General features: G+C 46.7%; 2 protein-coding genes across 2 annotated transcripts in view; one reads left to right on the plus strand and one right to left on the minus strand.

The window, feature by feature from the left end:
* Positions 1-5,561: 5,561 nt before the first annotated feature.
* LOC308373232 (uncharacterized protein) lies at positions 5,562-12,996 on the minus strand. The gene is made up of 10 exons (XM_080848660.1): positions 12,729-12,996; positions 12,081-12,216; positions 11,344-11,454; positions 10,778-10,910; positions 10,014-10,192; positions 8,764-8,837; positions 7,695-7,857; positions 7,214-7,296; positions 6,816-7,006; positions 5,562-6,312 (listed from the first exon to the last, which is right to left on the minus strand). The coding sequence occupies exons 1-10, from the start codon at positions 12,838-12,840 to the stop codon at positions 5,860-5,862; spliced, it is 1,635 nt and encodes a 544-aa protein (XP_080704786.1). The 5' UTR covers positions 12,841-12,996; the 3' UTR covers positions 5,562-5,859.
* A 1,423-nt stretch (positions 12,997-14,419) lies between these two features.
* Positions 14,420-24,102, plus strand: part of wdfy4 (WDFY family member 4) — a gene marked incomplete at its 5' end in the record, with an annotated part of 75,134 nt that continues 65,451 nt past the window's right edge. The window contains 7 exons of the mRNA XM_080849128.1: positions 14,420-14,507; positions 15,105-15,346; positions 18,231-18,342; positions 19,224-19,327; positions 19,850-19,993; positions 20,266-20,455; positions 22,654-22,843. Of these exons, the coding sequence (XP_080705254.1) occupies positions 14,420-14,507; positions 15,105-15,346; positions 18,231-18,342; positions 19,224-19,327; positions 19,850-19,993; positions 20,266-20,455; positions 22,654-22,843 (1,070 nt within the window). The remainder of the gene's footprint in view (positions 14,508-15,104; positions 15,347-18,230; positions 18,343-19,223; positions 19,328-19,849; positions 19,994-20,265; positions 20,456-22,653; positions 22,844-24,102) is intronic.

Raw genomic sequence — 24,102 nt, forward strand, 5'->3', positions numbered from 1 at the left:
CCACATTAGATAAAGACCCGCACCTGTTTAATGCTTACATGAAACTAAAACACGCGGCTTTTGGTTGAAGCATGCCTGTATTGCATTATGACACATTTCACAGGTGATGTGTGTGTTCTTGTATTACCTCCAGCAAGGAGGTTATGCGATCGGGTCCGTTCATTTATTTATTTATTTGTCCGTCTGTTTGTCTGTCTGTCTGTCTGTGGACAAGATTTCTCAGAAACTACTGGGCGGATCTTTCTGAAATTTTCACAAGAGGTGGATCTTGGTCCTGGGACATCCCCATTAAATTTCAGGATGATCCGGATCTGGATCCTTGTTTTCACACCTAAAGTGACATTTCTGTGTTGCCCTAACATGTCTTGATGGTGTTTTGTTGTAGTGTGATAATTTGCAGCAGGAAGTGACCAAACTGAAGGCGGAGCTTCAGGAAGCTGCCTCAGCAAAGGCAGCTGATTTGGTAGCCCTGGAGATGGAGCATGCCCAGAATGCTTCATTGCTGCAGGACGTCACCAAACTGCAGTCTCAGTTACAGGAAGCTGCGTCTGAGAGGAAGGCATGCCTGGTGTGCTTGAAGGCAGAGGTTGCTCGGAATAAGGTGCTTCGCCAGAAAGCGATGCGACATCAAGAAGAGGTGACCAGTCTGCAATCTCAGCTCCTTGAAGCTGCCAAGCAGAGGCACGCACACCTGGTATCCATGGAGACTGACCGTGCGGAGAGAATGGCGCTGCAGCAGGAAGCTGCTCGGCTGCAGGTGCGGCTGCAGGAGTGGGAGGAGTTGGAGCAGCGGGCAGAGCTGAGGGTGCAGGCCCTCAGGAGGGAGATGGAGACGCTCCAGATGCGCAACAGCACACTGCAGATGGAGAACAGCGCCACACGCAGGCTAAACGATGCACTGCAGCAGCAGCTGGAAAAGGAACACGTATGCCAGGTCAGACACGCATACACACTTGGGTAGGAGAAAGACACACACGGTTAGGAGTACCACTGCCAGGTCACACACACACACACACACACACACACACACACACACACACACGCAGGTAGAACGACTGCCAGATCACACCACACACACACACACACACACACACAGGTTAAAGAACGACTGCCATTTTACACACAATTATGGGTGGGTTGTTAGATTGTGATCCTCTCTCAGACCAGAACTAGGCCTAAAGTACTTTCCTGTAGAGGGACATTGGACCAGAACCCCACTTCTTCTCTCTAAATACCCCTGCCAACTGCCCCCCTTCTGTCTGTCTGTCCTGTCTGTCTGTCTGTCTGTCTGTCTGTCTGTCTGTCTGTCTGTCTGTCTGTCTGTCTGTCTGTCTGTCTGTCTGTCTGTCTGTCTGTGTCTCTCTCTGTGTGTGTGGGGTGTGTGGGTGACAGAAGGAGGACAGGCAGCAGGTGAGGAAGAGAGGGAATAGGGGAAGGATCCAGGACCTCAGCAAAGACACTTTCATCCTGGACGCCTCGCTCATCTCAGCCAGGTGTGTTAACACTTGCTCAACCAGGTGTGTTACTTAGTTAACACTAGCTCAACTCAACCAGGTGTGCTAGTTAACACTCGCTCAACTCAAACAGGTGTGTTAGTTAGTTAACACTCGCTCAACTCAACCAGGTGTGTTAGTTATGATTGGCTTCTAAATAAATAAATAAGGTAAAGAGCTATAAGTCATGAAGGGACAGAGGAATCTATAGAACAGTCTTTGCTGTGTGATTAACGCTGTGATGGTATTGAGCTTGTGTACTACTGCAAAACTAGTAGATCTGGAGACAAGTGTACAGGTATGCCCCCTTGTTGGTTAGGGTTAGGATAGGCGCAGGTATGCACTCGCGTTGGTTAGGGTTAGGTTATGAGCAGGTGTACTGTACACCCATGTTGTAGTCATTTTTCAAATTGACCTGAGCCCTTGTTCCCCCCCCTCCAGTACCCCAATGGTGCGCGGCTCCAGCCGTCTAGCGCTGAAGAGGGGCTCCGATGAGACGCTCTGCTACACTTCCATGGGGCCGAAGCAGACTACACGCTCACCAGGGGACCACCTGACCCACACTGCCCAACGCAGACGCAGCGTGCAGGTAAACATCACCATGACGAAGGTGGAATATGCACACCGGCAGATAGTCCTCAGGTGGAGATTACCAGACCACCAGGGGTAGCCAACAGATGTGCCTCTGCAGTCTCCACTTACCTCCCATCCTCTCTTCCTGCCCGTGTGTGTTGTGTGTTTGTGTGTGTGTGTGTGTGTGTGTGTGTGTGTGTGTTTTAGAAGGAGAGTTCCAGTCTGCAGTTCTCCGCAGAGCCAGGCAATAACATCACTACGGCAACTGCTGCTACCAGCAACCACCTTCTCAACCTCCCAGGATATCGCCGTAGCAAAGTACACAGTGCTGCTCCCACTGCAGGTGTGTGTGGGTACTGTTCTTTCTGTGCACACCAATTCATGTACACACTCAAAGACTTAGTGTTTTTTTTTTCTCTTATATGTTCTAACACATATTTAACAGACTACTATAAAACACACTCTAACACACACAAACCAACATGGTCTATACAGATTCTATTGATCCTCACAGCCTGCAAGCACTCCTTCTCTAATGGCGTGTGTGTGCAGTGTCCAGGGTTGCAGGGACTGTGTGTGTGTGTTTGTGTATAATCCAGGGTTTTAGTGTGTGTGCGATTCTTGGGGATCTAACCCTGTAATTTTGTGTGTGTGTGTGTGTGTGTGTGCAGCTTCCAGTGCCTTCTGTGTGGGCCTAGAGAATGAGCCGGAGGCTGGTACGGACTGGCAGCGCATTGCTGAGCTCCAGAGAAGAAATAAGAACTACCCTCAGCACCTCAAGAGCAGCTACACGCTGGAGACAATGGTGTGTGTGTGTGTGTGTGTGTGTGTGTTACCCTCAGCACCTCAATAGCAGCTACACACTGGAGATAGTGGTGTGTATTGTGCTGTGTGTATTGTGCTGTGTGTGTTGTGTGTGTGTGTGTGTGTGTGTGTGTGTGTAAGCATGTGTGATGTGACCCTGTATGTGTGTGTGCGTGTGATGTGACCCTGTGTGATGTTTCCCTGTGTGTGTGATGTGTTCCTGCAGCAGGGTGCAGGAGCCCCGTCTGTGCTGATGTCAGAGGAGGAGGTGCGTTTTGGCGACCCGTCTGAGACGCTGCGCCGTGCCTCCACCTGCCCCGGCCAGCCCCCGGCCTCCCTCACCTCCCATAGGCTCTCGCTGCTGCCAGCCAAGCGCCCTGCCACCAATCAGGACCCAGCCTCACCCAAGGTACTGCCCACAACTTACTTCTCAGTGTGTGTGTGTGTGTGTGTGTGTGTGTGTGTGTAAAACTACTCTTCTCTGGCAGGTAAAGAGGCAGGCCGTGTGTGTGTGTGTGTGTGTGTGTGTGTGTGTGTGTGTGTGTGTGTGTGTGTGTGTGTAAAACTACTCTTCTCTGGCAGGTTAAGAGGCAGGCCACTGGTGCCTCCCGACCCATGACTCTTAAGGACTCCCTGGCCAATCAGAGTAGCCCAATGGTGAGCTCATTTCTCATCGATTCATGACTAGCTTCATGTGTGTCTCTCTCTGGTCTCCTATGTCTCATCCCTCTGGTCTCATCTCTCTGGTCTCACATGTCTCTCTAAAGGCTGAGCGCAGGGAGTCCTTGATGTTTTGCGTCGCCAACACGCCACCAAAAAGAGTCTGCTTGCTAGGGCGCGGTCGTAAGAAGCTTGGAAACAGCCCCCGGAGAAGCCCCCGCCTCTAGCTCCGCCCCAGCACTCTGCAGAGAAAATGTATATTTTGTTTCTTCAGGAGGAAAAGAAAGAAGGTTTTATCTCTCACTCACACCTAAGGTGAGGTGTGTGTGTGTGTGTGTGTGTGTGTGTGTGTGTGTGTGTGTGTGTGTGTGTGTGGTTCAATGGGTGTGTTTGAGATAAACGGTCATGTTTCAATGGGTTTGTATGACCTCATACTACTGTTTGTTTCCTGTAGATCATGCTTTAAGAAGACGGGATCATTTTATAAATGAATTGTCTAAATTATGTGTTATAAAAATAAAGAACCTTTTTAAATAAGTGTGTGTCATTTGAGATAAGGTGGGTAATTGATTTTTCCATTTATACAATTTAAACCCCACCACCCATTGGGAGAAGGTATCAATAAAATAAATCAAACTAACAAAGCTACAGAATAAAACAACTCAAAATAAATAAATACTTTTAAAAAAGGCAACCTTTTTTTCGAACGAGGCAGTGGACCCACACAGTCCATCACAAGATGCTTAAAGGGTTTAGGTGACAATCGGGGGTGGAGGGTCTGGTTTCGGCATCTGGTTAGGTTTTCCATTAAATTGATGATTGATGGTTTTCACATGAGAAGCAACGGCTCTTTTCACTCGAGGCAAATAACAGGAAAATGTATGGTAGGATTCTGCGTTTCCAACTTTCATATGACCAGTGTCTTATGGGCAGTTATCAAACCACTGGCGCAGTGAGCATGGCACCACCACCTGCCAAACATATTCATTGGGAACATTGTGGTGGGCATTTACGCATTTAAACACTGGAAGCAGAAGACCTTGAGTAATGTCAGTCTTTAAACGTCATGCAGTTTGTCAAAGGGCTGCAGCAAGGATTAGCCTGTTGCGCATCAATCAGCTGCCTGTGCGGGATGGAATCTGGCTAACCAGCCAATGGTGGCAGCGCAGAACTGTGGCTATAAGCTGTTTTGGTGGCAGCGTGACTGGGTAGACAGCAGACACCGGACACACACTCCCCGTGTGTGTCCGGTGTCTGCTGTCTACCCAGTCACGCTGCCACCAAAACAGCTTACAAAGAGAGAAGTTCAGAATCACCGACTTTAGTAGGCGACACATTAGCTCACACTCGCCCGCGGACCAATCCATTCCCATCCAGCCAAGGCGGAGCCCTGGGGGCCACCTTTTGCACCACCCCAGGGTTTTTCCTTAGCTTTCAATGCCGGCCACTTGAATACCAATGGCCCAGTTGCATCATTTCACAGAGCAAGCACAAACATAGAAAAACACACAAATCAAATTACTCAAAAACAGCACTATAATCCTTGTGTGTAGTTTATTCACACACACACACATTCACAATTGAATAGCTACCCTGATATTTCTTTTTTTGCCACAAAGCACATATGTATAGTGTTCTGCACCACCTGTATCTGGTGCCCCTAATGTAGAAACGCCACTGCAATGGCCTATACCTAAACAGTACTTGCAAACTCTATTCGGGTCTAATTTGCTCGGAGCATGGGGCTCGGGCCTGCTTGAAGGCCTAGAGGCCACTTCGGATTTAGCATTGTGTGCTGGCTGAGCACTCCAAAACCCACGGTCATAACGAAATGGCCGAGTTCCATTTTTGGTGATAAGCCACAATTTTATATGCTTTCAATACGGCTTTTTTCACGCATGAATATGTTCAACTCTCAGACAAACACACACACACACTGCACTCAGTTACACAAAATTGAACAAAGTATTCACACCATCATAGGTTTGGTTTATTTTAAAACTTTACACAAACAGAGATCCAGGATGTAAACATGATGAACATGACGCAGATGAACATCTCAGGTGTAGACCTCTTGAAACATAAACACACACACACACACACACACACACACAAACACATCTCATGTGAATGGTCCCTTTAAAACATAGCAATAATAATGCAGTATTTAGCTGTCATGTGACAGTTACTGAACACTTTAAGGAAATGCTCTCTCCCTCTCTCTCTCTCTCCCTCTCTCACACACACACACACACACACACACACACACACACACACTATCATGACAAACTGTATTTAGCATACACATTTACACACACACTTCAAATCCTTAAACCATGTAGGTATTTCCCCTTTCTGGCCTACATCTCCGGCCCTCAATGAGGAAGAACAGGAAATTCCTCCATCGCTCCGCCCTGGAGAGCTCCGTCCCCGGAAGACGCCGGAAGTAGGAGGTCGTTCCAACGGAAACCACCTGGAACTGTTCACTTAGCAACCACAGCTCCCACACCAGTGTGAGCGCGTTCATTACACACAGGACCACCACCCATGCCTCCCGCCCAATCACCGTGGAAACGGGCTCTGACGAGAGGCGCGGCCACAGGAAGAGCCCGCCCGCTATGAGGAAGAGGATGTGGGCCATCACCATGGCAACCAGGAAGAGCAGGAAGAGACGGTGGTTTCCCCGGCCAACGCAGCGGTTGAGGAAAAGGCAGTGGTGGTCATAGTCCAGAACACACACGTCACAGAGGCGACAGTGCTTACTGCTGTCCACCTGAAACAGCTGCAGACCAAACCAGAGTGTGTGTGAGACACGTGTGGGGGAATGTGAAAGAGAGGGCTGTGTATGTGCTTGATGTGTGTGTGTGTGTGTGTGTGTGTGTGTGTGTGTGTGTGTGAGAGATTGTGTGTGTGTGTGTGTGAAAGGGGGTTGAGTGTATGAGATAGGGGTGTGTTTGTGTTTGTGTGTGTGTGTGTGTGTGTGAAGTGTGTGTGTATGAGAGTCAGTACACACACCACACACACACACACACACACACACACACACACACACAATCCACCCTGCTGAAGTACCAGGAAAAGATGATCACTCTTTAAACACTCACTCTGATCTCTCTCACTCAGACACACACATGTACACACAGAGACTCAGACACACACACATGTATACACACTCTCTCACACACACAAACACACTCACACATGTACACACACAGACAGATTCAGACAGATTCACACACACACACACACACACACACACACACACACACACACACACACACACACCTCGCAGATGGTGCAGAAACGCTGTGGGCTCTGTCGGTGCTCCAGCAGATCGGAGATGGAGGAGTATCGGGTGTCGGAGTCGGGGGGGCCCATGCAGCCGGGGTCACGCCACAGAACCTTCCAGAAGAGCAGCAGCAGCGCCGAGCAGTGCAGCACACACACATGCAGCAGAGCAGGGGACGGCCACACACGTGATGGGTTAAGGAGCAAATACACACACACACTGGCTCATACACACACACACACACACACACACACACACACACACACACGTACACTTACACTTACCAACAGACAGACACACACATACAGAGAGAAACGTATGCACATACACCATGTAAGTCTGACCACATTAGCGCAAACATACACACACACCTAACATGAACTATGAAGGATATTGGGGAGGATCTTGTAGAAAAGGCAGACGAAAGAGTGGAGAATCCCAGCTGAGAGTGTTCCCAGATACACAGGATTAGGAAACCTACAGCGCATGCACACACAAAATGGAATTCATTTTTATGCACAGAGCCCAGAGTCTGAACCCCTTGGAGCAGGCATTTGTGTGTGTGTGTGTGTGTGTGTGTGTGTGTGTGTGTGTGTGTGTGTGTCTGAAGCACTTTGAGCAGTCAGGATAAAACATATTAGCATACGTGTGGCACAAATATACTCAAGGATACATGCAAGATTGACAGTGACTAAAAAAAGAGAGCCAGCATGTATAGTATTGGCTGTAGAACAGCTTAGTGGGTTTACAGTGTGCCTGTAAATATGGGGGAAAACACACACACACACACACACACACACACACACACACACAGACACAGACACACAGACACACACACACAAACAGGTCCTCCATGTGGGTCTCTGTGGTCTCACCTCTGATAACTGCTGATTCTGTGATACTGAGTCAGAGTCCTCCTGGCCAATAGGGGGAAGAGCAGCCCACAGACCACACCCCCATACTCCCCCATTACCGTGGCGATGATCAGAACCACAGCCCCACTGAGAGACGGCAGGAGAATTGTCCAATAGTAGACAACTGCAAACACACACACACACACACACACACACAGACACACACACACACACAGACACACACACACACACACACACACACAGTGAGTCCAAAAGTATATAACATCATCAGCCTGTGCCACACTGAGGCTGCATGACACCTAAAGTATCTGACATCATCAGCCTGCGCCACACTGGGGCTGCATGACACCTAAAGTATTTGACATCATCAGCCTGCGCCACACTGAGGCCGCATGACACCTAAAGTATCTGACATCATCAGCCTGCGCCACACTGGGGCTGCATGACACCTAAAGTATTTGACATCATCAGCCTGCGCCACACTGGGGCTGCAATATACCTGAAGCCTCTTGCTAAAGCAGCACAGTGCCAAATCCTCACGTCTTTTAAGAGTACAAAAGCCCTCGGTCTCTCTACACGTCTCTCTGCACGTCTGTCTACATGTCTCCCTGCATGTCCATCTACACGTCTCCCTGCATGTCCATCTACACGTCTCCCTGCATGTCCATCTACACGTCTCCCTGCATGTCCATCTACACGTCTCCCTGCATGTCCATCTACATGTCTCCCTGCATGTCAATCTACATGTCTCCCTGCATGTCTCCGCATGTCCATCTACACGTCTCCCTGCATGTCCATCTACATGTCTCCCTGCATGTCAATCTACATGTCTCCCTGCATGTCTCCGCATGTCCATCTACACGTATCCCTGCATGTCCATCTACATGTCGCCCTGCATGTCCATCTACATGTCTCCCTGCATGTCTCCGCATGTCCATCTACACGTCTCCCTGCATGTCCATCTACACGTCTCCCTGCATGTCCATCTACATGTCGCCCTGCATTTCCATCTACACGTCTCCCTGCATGTGGGTGCAGAACAGTAGGGAGGTGGAGTTGGCTGACGTACCGTAGGAATCTCTGGGCATCTGCTCGGCTGGCCTGCTGATGTACTTGGACAGGAGCTTGCTAAGCTGCTGGTGCCTGAACAGAAGACACAGAACACATCATATGGAAATCATATGGAGCCAGAACCTTAAAAAAGATCAAAATCTAAAACCCAACACATTACCATTCAAGAACTCTACAGTGCTGAGAATTCTTTGAGATACCAGTGGTGGAGGTTGCGCAGACAACTCTTTAATAATTCAGGAAATAATGTTGCTGAAGGACTTTGAGAGATGAGAAGATGCACACACAGACACACACACACACACACACACACACACACACAGAAGACTATTTCCATTGTCAGAGAGCTCACTTTTCATCTGCGTACACACACACACGTGCTTCCACAAGGGTGTGTGTACTTACTGTATATCTGCGAGTTGTGCATGTCTGTCTTTAACATGTGTATGTCTGTCTGTAGCTGGTTTTAATGGAAGTCAGCTACAGACAGATGCGGACGAGTTGGATGGAAACTAAAGGAGTTGCAAATCAGAATTAATCAGAATCTTATGTGAATTTCGATTTGTTGCTTTTTAATCAGACTTAACTGCCCTAGAGAGGTGTGAGGCCATAGGCATCTTTTCACCACCTTTCCTCTCAAGGCATATCAAAGTGTCAGTGTATTCCTTATACCCCCAACGCCCATGAATACAGGCCTCTGAGACATTTGGTTACAGCTGGATCTCTTAATCAACAACTTCCCCCTGTGAAACCAACATTGTGAAGTTTCCCGTCTCAGAGGAGGCAGACTGATACATATTCATGAAGGGTCGGGGGGCTATTGGTTGGCACCCCTTTATACTGTGAAGGATACTTAAACTGGGACTGTTTCAATGTCTAACCAGAGACATTGGTGAATCTTCTGAGTGAAGCCTCCCTCTCTCCCTTGACCCGCATCATTGCAGGAATAAAGCCTGTTTCTTGACTGATCCTTCTCGACAGTCTACACAAGCTTTGGGTACTAAAACAAGAGAGCAGGCTAACACTGACCACACTGGTGCTGCTGATCCTGTGGTCCATCTTGCCTGCCAACACACCGCTATGAAGACAGAGGCAAGCCACACACATACACACACACACACACACACACACAATCGAAAGACAGTTCGCAAAGGAAAACACTGAACCAAAAGCCGTGTGTGTTTGTGATGTGTTGAGTGTGTGTGTGTGCGATGTGTTGAGTGTGTGTTTGTGTGTCCCCGCACACACCTGTAGGAGTTGCCACGGTTACACAGGTCCAGCGGGGTGTGGCCGGTGTGTGTTTTGAAGTGTAGGAGTCTCAGGCCGGCATTCTGCAGCAGAACCCAACAAACCTCCACACACCCCTGCACGGCCGCCACGTGCAGTGCTGTCGACCCCTGGTGGTCTGCTGTCTCCGAGGCACACCGCTAACAACACAACACACACGCAAAGAATCAACCACACATTTGGGCACATCAAATACAAAAATAAACAAACACACACACAGACACTGCCGTAACAGGATCCAGAACCTCTGTGTTTTAGAGTGTCTGCCTTCTGGTACCTCTTTAGCATTGAAATATAACAATGAATACCTGTTCATTTATGTTAGTGGTCGTGGTGTGTGAGTCATGAACGTATCGATATTTGATAAAAGTATTCCACATGCAACAGCGACCAAATTGCAATGATGATCAACATTTGTTCCGCAAGCTCTGTTGGGCAAAGCGGCTTCAGAGCCCAACACACACTCTCGGCATCCAACGCCGCCACCACCACCACCACCACCCTCACACAGACACACATGCACACACACACAAACCCTCAGCATCCAATCCAGAAAAAAGGTGTTTAATGAGAAGGGAGAAAAGGTGTTTAATGAGAAGAGAGAAGGTGTTTGAACGGGAATAGAGACATGAGGAGAGCCAAGGGGTGGGAAAGGGGAGCAGAAAGGAGGTGTTTGAGGAGGAGAGAGGAGGTGTTTGAGGAGGAGAGAGGAGGTGGGTTCTCACCCTGTCTCGCAGCAGGTATCGCACCATGTCCACGCTGCCAATGGAGGCGGCCAGGTGCAGAGGGGTCAGCAGAAACTGGTCAGTGTCGGAGAACCGGAACATTCCTGTCTCCGCGAGATACTGCATGGAAATACTGAGAGAGACAGAGACGATTACCACACCTAGATCATCGAGAGAAGAGAGACAGTTTACACTACTGCTCGATTTAGTCCTTTAGGAGAAGTAGACAGTTTACACTACAGCTTGATTCAGTCCTTTAGGAGATGAGAGACAGTTTCGTTACTGTTAGATTCAGTCCTTTAGGAGAAGTAGACAGTTTACACTACTGCTCGATTCAGTCCTTTAGGAGAAGAGAGACGGTTTACACTACTGCTCGATTCAGTCCTTTAGGAGAAGAGAGACGGTTTACACTACTGCTCGATTCAGTCCTTTAGGAGAAGAGAGACAGTTTACACTACTGCTCGATTCAGTCCTTTAGGAGAAGTAGACAGTTTACACTACTGCTTGATTCAGTCCTTTAGGAAAGAGACTTGAGGGAGACTCCAGACCCTCTCTCCCTCACTCACACGTTCCCCCCGCAGGCAGAGTAGTGCATCGCAGTCTTGCCCTGGTGGTCCCGGATGTGAAGGTCCACCCCACACTGCAGCATTTTGTGCATGATGTGTACGTTGCCATGCCTACGGGGAAGAACCGGAAACTATACGTCACCTGCATCACCATGCATAGTTACGCACATCTACACAAACATGTACACACACTCACACTCACACACACACACATCTACACAAACATGTACATACACTCACACTCACACACACACACACACACACATATGCACAGAATATGAAAAACCCTCATTCCACAGTCACATAAAGAGTACATTCATTTATTCAATCAGCAGATGCTTTTATAGACATTCTTTACCAGACGTTCTATACCCTGAACACACAAAACGCAGTTCCTCTGATTTCTGAAAGGGCAAAAGCCACTGAGTGTGAGAGCATCCGTTCTGTTTCTACATGCTCTACTCTTATATCATAAACTCTCTCACTCACTCCTGCAGATCTCTCTCTCTCTCTTTAACACAGACACACACACTCTCTCACTCACAAAGACCAACACAAACTTCCTGTTTCTACCACACACATAACAACATACACACGCACCTGCAGATCACCCTCTCGCTCTCGCTCTCTCACACACACACACACACACACACACACACACACACACACACACACACACACACACACACACACACACACACACAGTGACTGACTCGCACTGACTCATACACACACACCTGCAGGCAAAGTGAAAGGGCGTCTGTCCGGCGTCACACGGCAGGTTGGGGTCAGCTCCGCTGTCCAGCAGCAGTTCTGCCACTGCACGGTTTCCATGTAGAGCAGAGAAGTGGAGCGCTGTGAACCCCCCCCAGCCTGGACACACACACATACACTTATTATGTCATGGAGGGAGGTGTCAGACATCTTCTGACAGTTTCTGTGACACACACACCTCCATCTTTCCCTGTCTGTCAATGAAAAGCGAAGGCAGGTAGACAGCAGACGTCTGGAACCGATGACTGTAAAGACGTTAGTGAGGCGCGCTTAGCCTGTTAGAACCGTAGGAGACGGGAAGCTAATCCCGCTTTACGTGGCTTAGGCTGTCTTACCTATCGCGTGTCTGAGCTTTCCATTAATAGTGGATAAAGCCGATAACAATCGAGGAAAACGGAAATCCACAATCACGCAATGACAAAATACACAGCTATCCCAAATCACATAGGGGGATGGTGCAAATGACTAGCTACCTCGTAAACTTTGGGCCAATTTAGCTAGCTAGCTACTTCCAACTTTAAGACTAAACTATTAGTCTTGCCTAGCCAGTGGACTGAACTGAGATAAATGAGAATATCTTTTTTCAGAATGTTATTGAGGGAAGAACTTGCCTTTCTGTTTGAGAACAGAGCGATCGAGCTGGATGAACCGTGCACACTGCTCTAGGTCGGCCCGTTGGACTGCCTCTAATATTCCACTCTCTCCCGCCGTAACGGGCTCCATGTTCACGTAATGCCTCGACTCGATGTTCGTTAGCAAACACACATATTCGATAACATTACTGCGCAGGTAAACATCCCCGGTTTAGATACAATTCAGGAACAGAAACATCACAATTGGGTTTGTTTGACAGCAAGACTAGGGGAGGAACCCGAGCTACCGAACTGATGACAATGGGCTCCGCCTCGGGTCACTAATTTGCTTGAACTCCACATGTGACCACTGCGGATACGCCCCCCTCCCTGACAGCGTCATGTGACAGTAGACAGCAAGGAGCGTGCCCAGACCCCAAACTCTGCCAATGTCTAAAAAAATCCAAAGCATGCCTGACTTATGCCTGGAGCTCAAACCTCGCAGTTTAAAACAATCCACCTGCTTTACTGTGACTGTTCTGTTTACTCGAAAATAGGATAACTTGCCTGAATCAATTAAACCCCCCAAAAACGCATCTAATACGTTTAATGAAGTCAGTATAGTTCGTGCCTCTCAGGCAATCTATTTTAGGATAAGCGTATGGCGTGAAGGATTTGAGTTTCCACTTGTCTTTCGCGTTTACGTGGAAGACTGGGATTTGTATAACTACTGGTTGTATTTAGTCAATGAAAAGGCATAAATGACTCAGGTTTAGACAGCACTATCATGTCATAACCAAAAGACAAATCAACACGCCACATTCAGACACATGTTTCTTCACACAGTATTTCTCCAAGTTTAAATTATTTGTGAGAAATGTTTTGTATTAGCCACAAGATGTCGCTGTCGGGCATGTATTATGTTTAAGTTTAGCCTAGACCTTGCAGGTGAATTAAGTTGTTACTCTGAAGCAACTTGATGACAAATTTGAAACGCGTGGCGGTCTTACATAAAGGTTCATAATGTTTCAGCCTCGCCTATTGAACATTTCATTTCAAACTTTTTTTTTTTTAAATAACAGATTTGTCCTGACTATTTGTATGGACATTACTAACGTGTAGGCTACTTCAACGATTGACAGCGTTATCACAGTTTGTCGTGCCCACCATGAATAACTGCGGACTGAAAGCCACAAGCGCGCAGCAGAACTGGCCGAACCATACCGCACGATCTTCCTCTTCTGCCTCTCTCCACGGGGGGAAGTAAAGGCACATGACCTGTCTGATGTCAGAGTTTCGCGTTGTGCAAAGTTCAGAAGCTCTCGGGAGTCGGAACGCTCAGCCAGAGCAGCTCACAAGGCGAAACGGTCGCCGAGCTCCTTGGATAACTCGGAAGGGTCTGTCATGGAATAGCTGGCATTTGAAGCACGCCTCGGAGCGAGCGCGCAAACACAGTCGTTTGTGTTAGGGTAAATTAACACAGGTAAGTATGCCAAACCTCCTCTAAGAGAGGAGTGTCTCGTGAGTGATTGAAAGCGAACTTGTGGGGGGAGTGTGTATATTTAATTCTTGTGTGTGTGTGTGTGTGTGTGTGTGAGTGAGTGAGTGAGTGAGAGGGGATACGTGTGTGTGCGTGTTGGGATTAGTTGTATGATTGGTATGTGAGGAGCGTCCTGTAGGTAGTTCTGTGTTTTTTCTACCACGGCATCCGTGGGGAAGGGCCGCAGGTTATGGGAGTTCTTGAAGCGGAATCCAATTCTTTTGGTATGCGCGCGCGCAACCTCACAGCTCCGTGTGAGCTTATTCAGCACGTGCCCCGTGAGGTTGTGCCCGGAGGGAGCGGGGGCTACGGCGGGGGGCCGTGTGTAGCGCTCTTCAGGAGGAGAGTACAGTACCGCCTCCCGACTGTTTGAGAGGAAAAAAGAAGGGAAAGAAGAATGATAGAAGCAGAGACAAGAGAATGACAGTAGAGAGAAAAGGGAGAGTGATGAAGAGAGAGAAGATGATGTAGAGGGGAGGCCATAATTGAGTGTTGTGGCTGTTTAGGCAGTGGTGAGAGGATAAATAGATCAGCTGGGCTGCACACACACACACACACACACACACACACACACACACACGCACGCTTATAACACACTCTCACACAAGGGAATTTTCCTTTAAGCCAGAGTGTGTGAGACGATCAGAGCTTTTCCTCAACTTCCCCACATGGCTATTGTGTGTGTGTGTGTGTGTGTGTGTGTGTGTTTAAGACAACCAGATCTTTTCCTGGTCTAGTTTACCTGGCTATGTGATGATTGAAGGAGAGTGTAGATGTAGAATATTGTTTATATGCTGAGTAAATCTGTGTGTGTGTGTGTGTGTGTGTGTGTGTGTGTGTGTGTGTGTGTGTGTGTGTGTGTGTGTGTGTGTCAGGGGCCATGGAGCGGATAAATAAAGAGACGGGGGAGCTGAGTGCGTCTGGTGAGGTGACGCGGGAGGGAGTTCCATCTGGACAACTGGGAGACTCAGACGCAGACGTAAACACAAACGCAGACACAGACGCAGACCTGGTGCAGGCGGTGAGAGAGGGTGTGTCCCAGCTAGAGCAGAAAGCACACCTACCAGCACAGCAGTGGGAGGAGCAACTGCTGCACCTACTGCCCCTCTTCATACAGGTGGGTGCGTGTGTGTGTGTATATGTGTGTGTGTAAGTGTGTGTGTTGAGTAAATTGCACCGGACTGGAACTCGTGTAAGGGTTAGTTGGGTGCTAGCATTAGTGCCTGTCTCACTGCACTGTACCTGCTGGCATGAGCAAACACTAGGATGGTCCAAAGGTCTAGTCTAGTCCAGCAAGCTCAGATGAAACACCTACCACCCAGCAGACACAAACACACACACACTGATAGATCAGTCATGTGTTTGGTCAGACAGACTCTGATCCCCAAAAGATTGTGTGTCCTGTCTGTGGGTGTGCATGTGTGTGTGTGTGTGTGTGTGTGTGTGTGAGATTGTCTGTTATGCCTGTCAGGCTGCAGCTCTTAAAAAAATAACAGCTTTCTGTTTGGTGTGTTTCTGGTGCGTGATGGGCAACTGTGTGTGTGGCATTCCTTTAAGGATTTTAACTATAGAACATAAACCCTCATTCATAGCATAAAGCTCTGAAAATCTTCAAGACACACACAAATAGCCTCCCCCCCCCCCCGGCACACACACACTAACTCACAGCACACACACACACACACACACACACACACACACACACACACACACACACACACACACACACACACAGCCCCCCCCCCCCAACCACACACACAGAATGAAAAGTAATACGTTTTATTCAGTTTGGCCAATAAGAGGGTGAGATTATGTGACTTGATGGGCATTGTTACAACAATACACATCACTAGCTGTGTTATCAGTGATTTATTGACGGCCATGTTGGTACACACAGTATTTCCCATGCATTAACATCTGATACAAATGAGAGATGGTTGACAACACTGATGACTTTGGCCTGTTTGTTGGTTGGCATTTGTAATAAATATGTGTGTAGTATGTCACTGTATATAGCAACACCAGATATGCATAGAGGCTAGGGATGCACCGATCCGATATTTGTATCGGTATCGGTACCGATATTGACGACATTTCTAGATCGGGTATCGGTGAAAATGTGCCGATCCAAAAAAAAAAAAAAAAAAAAAAAAAATTTTTTTTTTTTTTTTTTTTTTAATATTTATACTTGAATCCTATTCCTACTACCTTGCTGCTTTGATAATTCAATTTACCTCACGGGATTAATACAAGTTTATCTATCTATCTGTCTATTGGCTGATCTATTCAGTGTAATTCTATGCTGTGCGCTGTGAGTGACGTCATACAAAAGCAACACGCCGTGCAGAGCTCAGTGTTTACAAAATGGAGCGAGCGAAAGGATCTGCTATCTGGAGCTATTTATTATTTTATTATTTATTTTGTTTTACATTGTATTTTGAATCCCTAATTGCACTGACTGAACCAGTCACACTATATTTATATGATTAAGATTGTTTTACTGGTGCAAAATGATTAAATAAATTAGTAATTCAGTACATTTATATCTGTTTATTTGTTTTTTTTTTAAATAGGAAAGAAATGTTTAAGTCAAGTCTCATGATCCCAGATCTCCCCCAATGAAACTTACAGTTTGTTATCATCATTTCGCTTTTTTTTTTTATATCGGTATGGGATCGGTATCGGCCGATACTAAACCTCAGATATCGGTATCGGTATCGGAGGTGAAAAAAGCGGATCGGTGCATCCCTAATAGAGGCGTGTGTGTGTGTGTGTGTGTGTGTGTGTGTGTGTGTGCAGTGGAAGGGCGGAGGCGCATGTGAACCAGGCAATCTGAATTCTACTGTATGTGTAGATCCGACAACTTTTATGTTAGCTGTATTATTTGAAATGTTTATGCACCTATGTGTGTGCAAATGCATTACTCTCTCACACACACAAACAAATACACGCACTCACTCATACATGACAAATCAAATATGTCATCAAGATGTGAGTGAGAAAGAGAAGTGAAACTCATGTGGGTAAGTACATGCATAGTCATGTGAGAGTGTGTTGTGTGTGTGTGTGTGCGTGTCAGTACATGCATGCTCATGTGAGAGTTTGTTGTGTGTGTGTGTGTGCGTGTCAGTACATGCATGCTGATGTAAGTTTGTGTTGTGTGCGTGTGTGTGTGTGTGTGTGTGTGTCAGTACATGCACGTTCATGTGAGTTTGTGTTTGTATTGTGTGTGTGTGTGTGTGTGTGTTTGTGTCAGTACATGCATGTTCATGTGAGTTTGTGTTGTGTGTGTGTGTTTGTGTCAGTACATGCATGTTCATGTGAGTGTGTGTGTTGTGTGTGTGTGTGTCAGTACATGCATGTTCATGTGTGTGTGTGTGTGTGTGTGTGTGTGTGTGTGTGTGTGTGTGTGTGTGTGTGTGTGTCAGTATATGCATGTTCATGTGAGAGGGTGTTGTGTGTGTGTGTGTGTGTGTGTTTGGGTGCATTTCACATTTGAGAAGAGGAAATTATTTCAGGAATATTGGTTTGTTTCTGTGTGTGTTTTTGAGTTTATTATGTGTGTATGTCTGTCAGGTGTTTGTGTTTGTTAACTCAGGTGTGATGGTGTGTGTGTGTGTGTGTGTGTGTGTGTGTGTGTGTGTGTGTGTGTGTGTGTATTTACGTGTGTGTGTGTTTGTGTGTTTATGTGGGTCATTCTCCCTGTTGGAATGAGTACATGTTTGTGTGTGTGTATTTGTGTGTGTTTCTGTGTGTGTGTGTGTGTGTGTGTGTGTGTGTGTGTGTGTGTATGTTTGTATTGGCATGTGTACATGTTTGTGTGTCTTGTGTGTATGTGTATGTTTGTCTTGGCATGTGTACGTACATGTTTGTGCGTCTTCTCGGTCTGTTAGTATGGGTACATACTGGTGTGCATGTGTGTTTGTCTGTCTGTTGGAAAGTGTACATGCTTACGTGTGTGTGTGTGTGTGTGTGTATCTGATGGTGTGTGTTTGTCGTAGGTGTCTGAGAGCAGTAGTGGGATGGATGATGTGGATCTGAGGAATCTGGCCTCTCAGGTTTGTGCCACTCTGGTCCATCACATACAGGACAGACTGGCCCAGAAGCCTGCAGGTACACACACACACACACACACACACACACACACACACACACGCACACACACACACACTGAAGCTGATGCTGAAGAAAAGCAATATGGAGTGTCTCTCAACATTTATGGACTTATGTTAAAAGAGAAGTGAAACTTGTTGTGGCCTCTGGTTGTAGTGTGAGTGTGTGTTGTGTGTTTGATTTTCCAGTAAGTTTTCTTATGAAGTGAGACTTCACACACACAATGACACGCACAAGGACACACACACACACAAACACACACACTCCGACCTAACTGCACTAACTGTACAAACTTTGATAGTGTATGAGGGTGGAATCGTGCCTTGAAAACGTGAACTGTCAAAGCAAAACCATAATCGCAATTTTAAAAAACAAGTTTGCCCATGCTATAATAACTGCGCTATAAGTGGTAACTGGTCTGTCTGTTGCAAACAGTGCTAACAGTGCTAATCGCACTAACAGTGCTAACTGCGCTATAGGTGCAATGGTGCTAACAGTGCTATCTGTGGTAACTGATCTGTCTGTGGCAAATTGTGCTAACAGTGCTAACTGCGCTATCTGTGGTAACTGATCTGTCTGTGGCAAATTGTGTTAACAGTGCTAACTGAGCTATATGTGGCAATGGTGTTAACAGTGCTAACTGAGCTATCTGTGGCAATGGTGCTAACAGTGCTAACTGAGCTATCTGTGGCAATGGTGCTAACAGTGCTAACTGCGCTATGGCAATAGTGCTAACTGCGCTATTGGTGGCACCACTGCTAACAGAGCTAACTGTGCTAACAGAAGTAACTGTGCTCACTGAGCTAACTGTGCCAACTGAGCTAACTCTGCTAACTGAGCTATATGTGCTCACTGTGCTAACTGTGTGTGTTGATCCTCAGAGGAGGCGCGGTGGGAGCTGGGCCAGTTCTTCCAGAAGACGGAGAGCGGTGCTGGAGGCTGGCTGCTCCTGAAGGCCCTTACACTGCTGTCTGCGCAACAGACTGTGAGTGTGAATGTGTATGAGAAAGCCATATCTTCTGCTGTGTGGGTGTGTGTGTGTGTGTGTGTGTGTGTGTGTGTGTGTGTGTGTGTGTGTGTGTGTGTGTGTGTGTGTGTGTGTGTGGCTGTTTGGCTGGCTGTCACAGTGCACAGTTGAACAGTCTAGCATAAGCTAAATGTCTGTGATTCTGTCATGATTGCTTGGTAAATAACACGTTACAGTGTGTGTGTGCATGACTCTTTTGATATCAAGATACCAAGTACCATTTTTTCCTTACACTAGGCTCCTTTGACTGTAAATAAAGGCCATTACAGACACTGGGCTCTGACTGTATATAAAGGCCATTACATGTAAAGACAATTTTTGTGTGTACAGAGGAATAACAGTGTGTGTGTAAGGGATTGCATTTTGTGTGTGTGACCGCAGGTGTATGTCACAGCAGGTGTGTGTTGGTGTATATGTCTGGCCACAGCTCTGTGTATCTGGGTGTGTGTGTGTGTCTCTGGATGTTTGTGTGTGTGGCAGGCGGTTAGTGCAGCGGTTAAGAGTGGCCTGCCGGGGGCGCTGGTGAGGTGTTTGTACGTGTTTGTGGCCGTACCCAGTACACACCAGCAGGGGGCAGACCAGGCAGAGCAAACAGACGCAGACTTCCACGAGCTACTCATCCAGGTAAGTAGTCTGTCTGTCTCTCTGTCTGTCTGTCTGTCTGACTGTCTGTCTGTTTGTCTGTGTTTCCTTGCTTGTCTTGCAGCAGTGCAGGCAGCTCGGTGTGTGGGTGTGTGGGTGTGTGGGTGGGTGTGTGTGTGTGTGTGTGTGTGTGTGTTTGTGTGTGTTTCTAGGTGATCTTGCAGCAGTGTAGGCAGGTGTGTGTGTGTGTGTGTTCCCAGGTGATCTTGCAGCAGTGAAGGCAGTTGTGTGTGTGTGTGTGTGTGTGTTCCCAGGTGATCTTGCAGCAGTGCAGGCAGGTGTGTTTTGTGGAGGAGCTGGTGGAGGCTCAGGAGCTGCAGTGTGTGATCATCGCCATGACGTCGCTATGGGACCAGTGCTCAACGTCATGGAGACGGCAGGCATCACGTGTACTCAGGGCCGTGTCTGCAGCTCAGGCTCGGAATACTGTCCCCATCCTGCAGGGTGAGGTCGCACACACACGCACGAACACACACCCACACACACACATGCACAAACACACTCACACACATACATGCCCAAACACTCCTCTCCTCTCCTCTCCTCTTCTCTTCTCTCCGTCCTCTCCTATCCTCTCCCCCTCCTCTCCTCTCCCCTCCTCTCTTCTCCGTCCCCTTCATGTCTCCCCTCTCCTTCTGTCCTCTCCCCTCCTGTCCCTCCTCTCCTGTCCTGTCCCTCCTGTCCACTGCTCCTCTACCTGCTCCTGCTGCTTTGGGTTGCCTGAGGCCTTCAGATATGGCGGCTCCCTGTCACAGACATGTCGGCTCTCTTCCCACAGTTTCTCAGAACCATGGCACATATTTCAGTCTGCTGATGCAATTCAATTACATGCATCTGCTACATTTAAATATACACTGCACTTGTTTTGCATTCAGCACGTGTTCTTGCCTGCGTTTTTCTCTTTCTGTCTCTGTCTCTCTTTCTCTCTTTCTGTCCCTCTCTCTCTCTGTCCCCCTGTTTTGATCAGAGGATGCGACAAGAGTTTGATAAATTAGTATATTGCATTAGGAGTACTAATGAGGGTTTCTTAGAAGCAGAAATGTTTCTCTGAATGTTCACAGGAACACCCAGGAGCACATGATTCCCCCTGTCTGTTCGTAGCACACACACACACACACACACACACACACACTCTTTCTCACATACTTGCATGGGAGAGTGTGAGTTAGGGCTGAACGCTTGGGAAAATATCCCCCCCAATATTGCGATTGTGATTTAATATGCAATTTTTTTTTATTTTATCCTCTTTTTTTCCCCAACAAAACAAAATGAATGATTAAAATATGACTTACACAATAATATACATTTAGTGTCAAATATTCTTTCCCACATTTTACAATTTTATTTAACTGCTCATTACAGAAACAAGAACAACAATCGGTGGCTTTGCCACTGTGCATTTAAGTAATTTGAACATATTCATAGTAAGTATAAACACAATGCATACACTTTTTAAACACTGTGTGCAAAATTTACCATCTTGAGAAAAAAAAACTATTTTTTTTTTAGACCACGTTGTAATTGCACACGTTGCGGTAGAAAATTGCGTTCTATCATATCGCAATTTCATCGCAAATGCAAACACTGGGTGTGAGTGTGTGTGTGCGTGTGCATTAGTGTGTGTGTGTGTGGTTGAGAGGGTGTAGTGGAGTTGTGTAAGCCGTAACCTGGGCATGAGGTTGGCACCGTAGACTGGACACATTCCACAGACTGGTCTCCCTTCATTCCCAAGTGACAGGGGCCATGTGGGCCTAGAAGGGCAAACAATAGGGCCCTGTGTGTGTGTGTGTGTGTGTGTGTGTGTGTGTGTGTGTGTGTGTGTGTGTGTGTGTGTGAAGATGTGTGTTAATGTATGTGGAGAGACTCCCATGCAGCCTGTGTGATGAATTAAATATCTGTGTAATCTGGATGTGAACCTGTTGTAGCTTTTGTAATTTTATGCCAGTGTAAAGTTTTTGTTTTGTAATTTGTGAGTGTGTGATGTGTGTGAGAGGGTATATAATGTGAGTATACTATGTTGGCTATGGCTTTGTAATGTACATACAGACTGCTCATGGTGCTCATGGTGGTGATGGTGATTATGGTGGTGGTGATGATGATTATCCTGATGATGATGGCGATGGTGAATATGGCTGTGATGATGATAGTGGTGGTGATTAGGGTGATGATGCTGGTGATTATGGTGATGATGATGATGATGATGACGATGATGACGAAGAAGATTATGGTTATGGTGGTGATGATGACGATTATGATGATGTTGGTGGTGATGATGATGGTCACGCTGGGGGTTTGCCATAGTGGTTATGGTGATGATGGTGGTGATGGTGATTAAAGTGATGATAATGATGCTGATGGTGATAGCAGTGATGATGATGGTGATTATGGTGTGATGATGATGGTGATTATGGTGGTAATAATGATGGTGGTGATGATGATGGTGATTATGGTGGTGATTATGATGGTGATGGTGATTGCAGTGATAATGATGGTGGTGATGATGATGGTGATTATGGTGGTGATAATGATGGTGGTGATGATGGTGGTGATGATGGTGATTATGGTGGTGATAATGGTGGTGATAATGATGGTGATGATTATGAAGATGGTGATGATGATGGTGGTGACGTTTCTCCTCACAGCTAAGAACTGTATGCGTATCTGCATCCAGAACCTGCAGAGGATCAGTGGGTCTGTGCCAGGCCTGGTTTTGGCCGAGGTGGCGGTCAGTGTGTTCAGCTTCATCAGAGACTCGTATGGGCTGAGCCCGGCCCTCTTCCAGGAGTTTGAGAGTAATGACGGCTATGGGGTCCTGCAGGCCATCCTGGAGCGGTGAGTGTTTCTATGTATGTGTGTGTGTTTGTATGTGTATGAGTGCTGGGGCGGAGATCCCTTTTCTTTGTATGGGGGAACAATACATGGCAAAATTTCAGAGAGAAATTCCTGCAGAATAAAGATGAATTAAAGACAGAAATAAAGAGATACATACATTTCACGTCAAATAATGTGGCATAAGGGTAGCACGATACCACGAGAGCTAGCATAACTTGCCTGCTGAATACCGAATTCTCTTATAACCTTTACAAACAGGAATTCTCTTAACGGCATTAAATGAACCAACACAAAATATCTACTCACAGACAAATAATTTCCAAAGTTCACACAGTCAGCGTGGGTTTTGCTCAAACTTAACTGGAGCGACTTTCAACATGTAACCTAACTTCACCGGTGCCGGGGTGGAGGTACTGTTGCAGAATGTAGATGTGTCCATTCTAGTCCACCATATCTATATCCACGCGATTTAGTTCAGTGCTTATTTATTTATTCAATGCCATTTGCAGTGTTCGTGTAGTGCTTTTATTTTTGTTAGGACATCACAATGCCTTGAGAATCATGACTATACATTTGCAGTAATTGTTTATGTTATAGTTTATGATACAAATATTCTCGTATTTATTATTATTATAATTATCTAAATCTGAGGATGTCTGTAGAATTGATGTGAACACAATCATCAATGATTTCTCACAAATTCAGCCCTTAAGAACATGGGCGCACTCCAATCTGGCCGATTTACGACTGCTTTTAGCGTCCTTAAATTCTGTTCAAAGTAAAAATCAAATTCCAGATGAGAACTTTGAAGAATGCCCGGATTGTCCTGGGAAGTTAACATAATGTAAGTGGAGTAACGTAAGTGGAGTTAAGAATAAATGTCTTCTTAACATGTTCATAACTGCGTTCGAGAATGAGGACCAATGTCTGTCACCCTCTTTACATATCGTGTAGCATTGAGAACTGTGACTGGGGAGAGAGGGGAAAAAAGAGGAGTGTGTTTGTGTGTGTTTTGTCTAAAATCAGCCTATTTTTAAACAGCACGCCGGTTTAGCTACTAGCTAATGAGTGTCAACAACCTCAAGTTTGAGCTTTGGGACAAAGCTGGAGAAATGTCCCTTTTTCATTACAAGCTAATGCATGTTAAACAAGTGGTGTGATAAATGACTGACTGGATTTTATTTGTATAGGTTTTACTGGTTTTGTTGGTTTCCTCACAATCTCACAGTGTACTGGGCTGATTGACTGAAACGGGGAGC

Source organism: Sprattus sprattus (assembly GCF_963457725.1).
Source record: "Sprattus sprattus genome assembly, chromosome: 12".
Lineage (NCBI taxonomy): Eukaryota > Metazoa > Chordata > Actinopteri > Clupeiformes > Clupeidae > Sprattus > Sprattus sprattus.

Excerpts from the sequence above, each read along its gene's own strand:
- LOC308373232 (XM_080848660.1), bottom strand. The coding sequence starts at position 12,840 with ATGGAGCCCGTTACGGCGGGAGAGAGTGGAATATTAGAGGCAGTCCAA. Across the intron at positions 11,455-12,080 it reads CCCTTTCACTTTGCCTGCAG|GCATGGCAACGTACACATCA; the intron begins GTGTGTGTGTAT and ends TCTTCCCCGTAG. Across the intron at positions 10,911-11,343 it reads TCTGCCTGCGGGGGGAACGT|TATTTCCATGCAGTATCTCG; the intron begins GTGAGTGAGGGA and ends TGTCTCTCTCAG.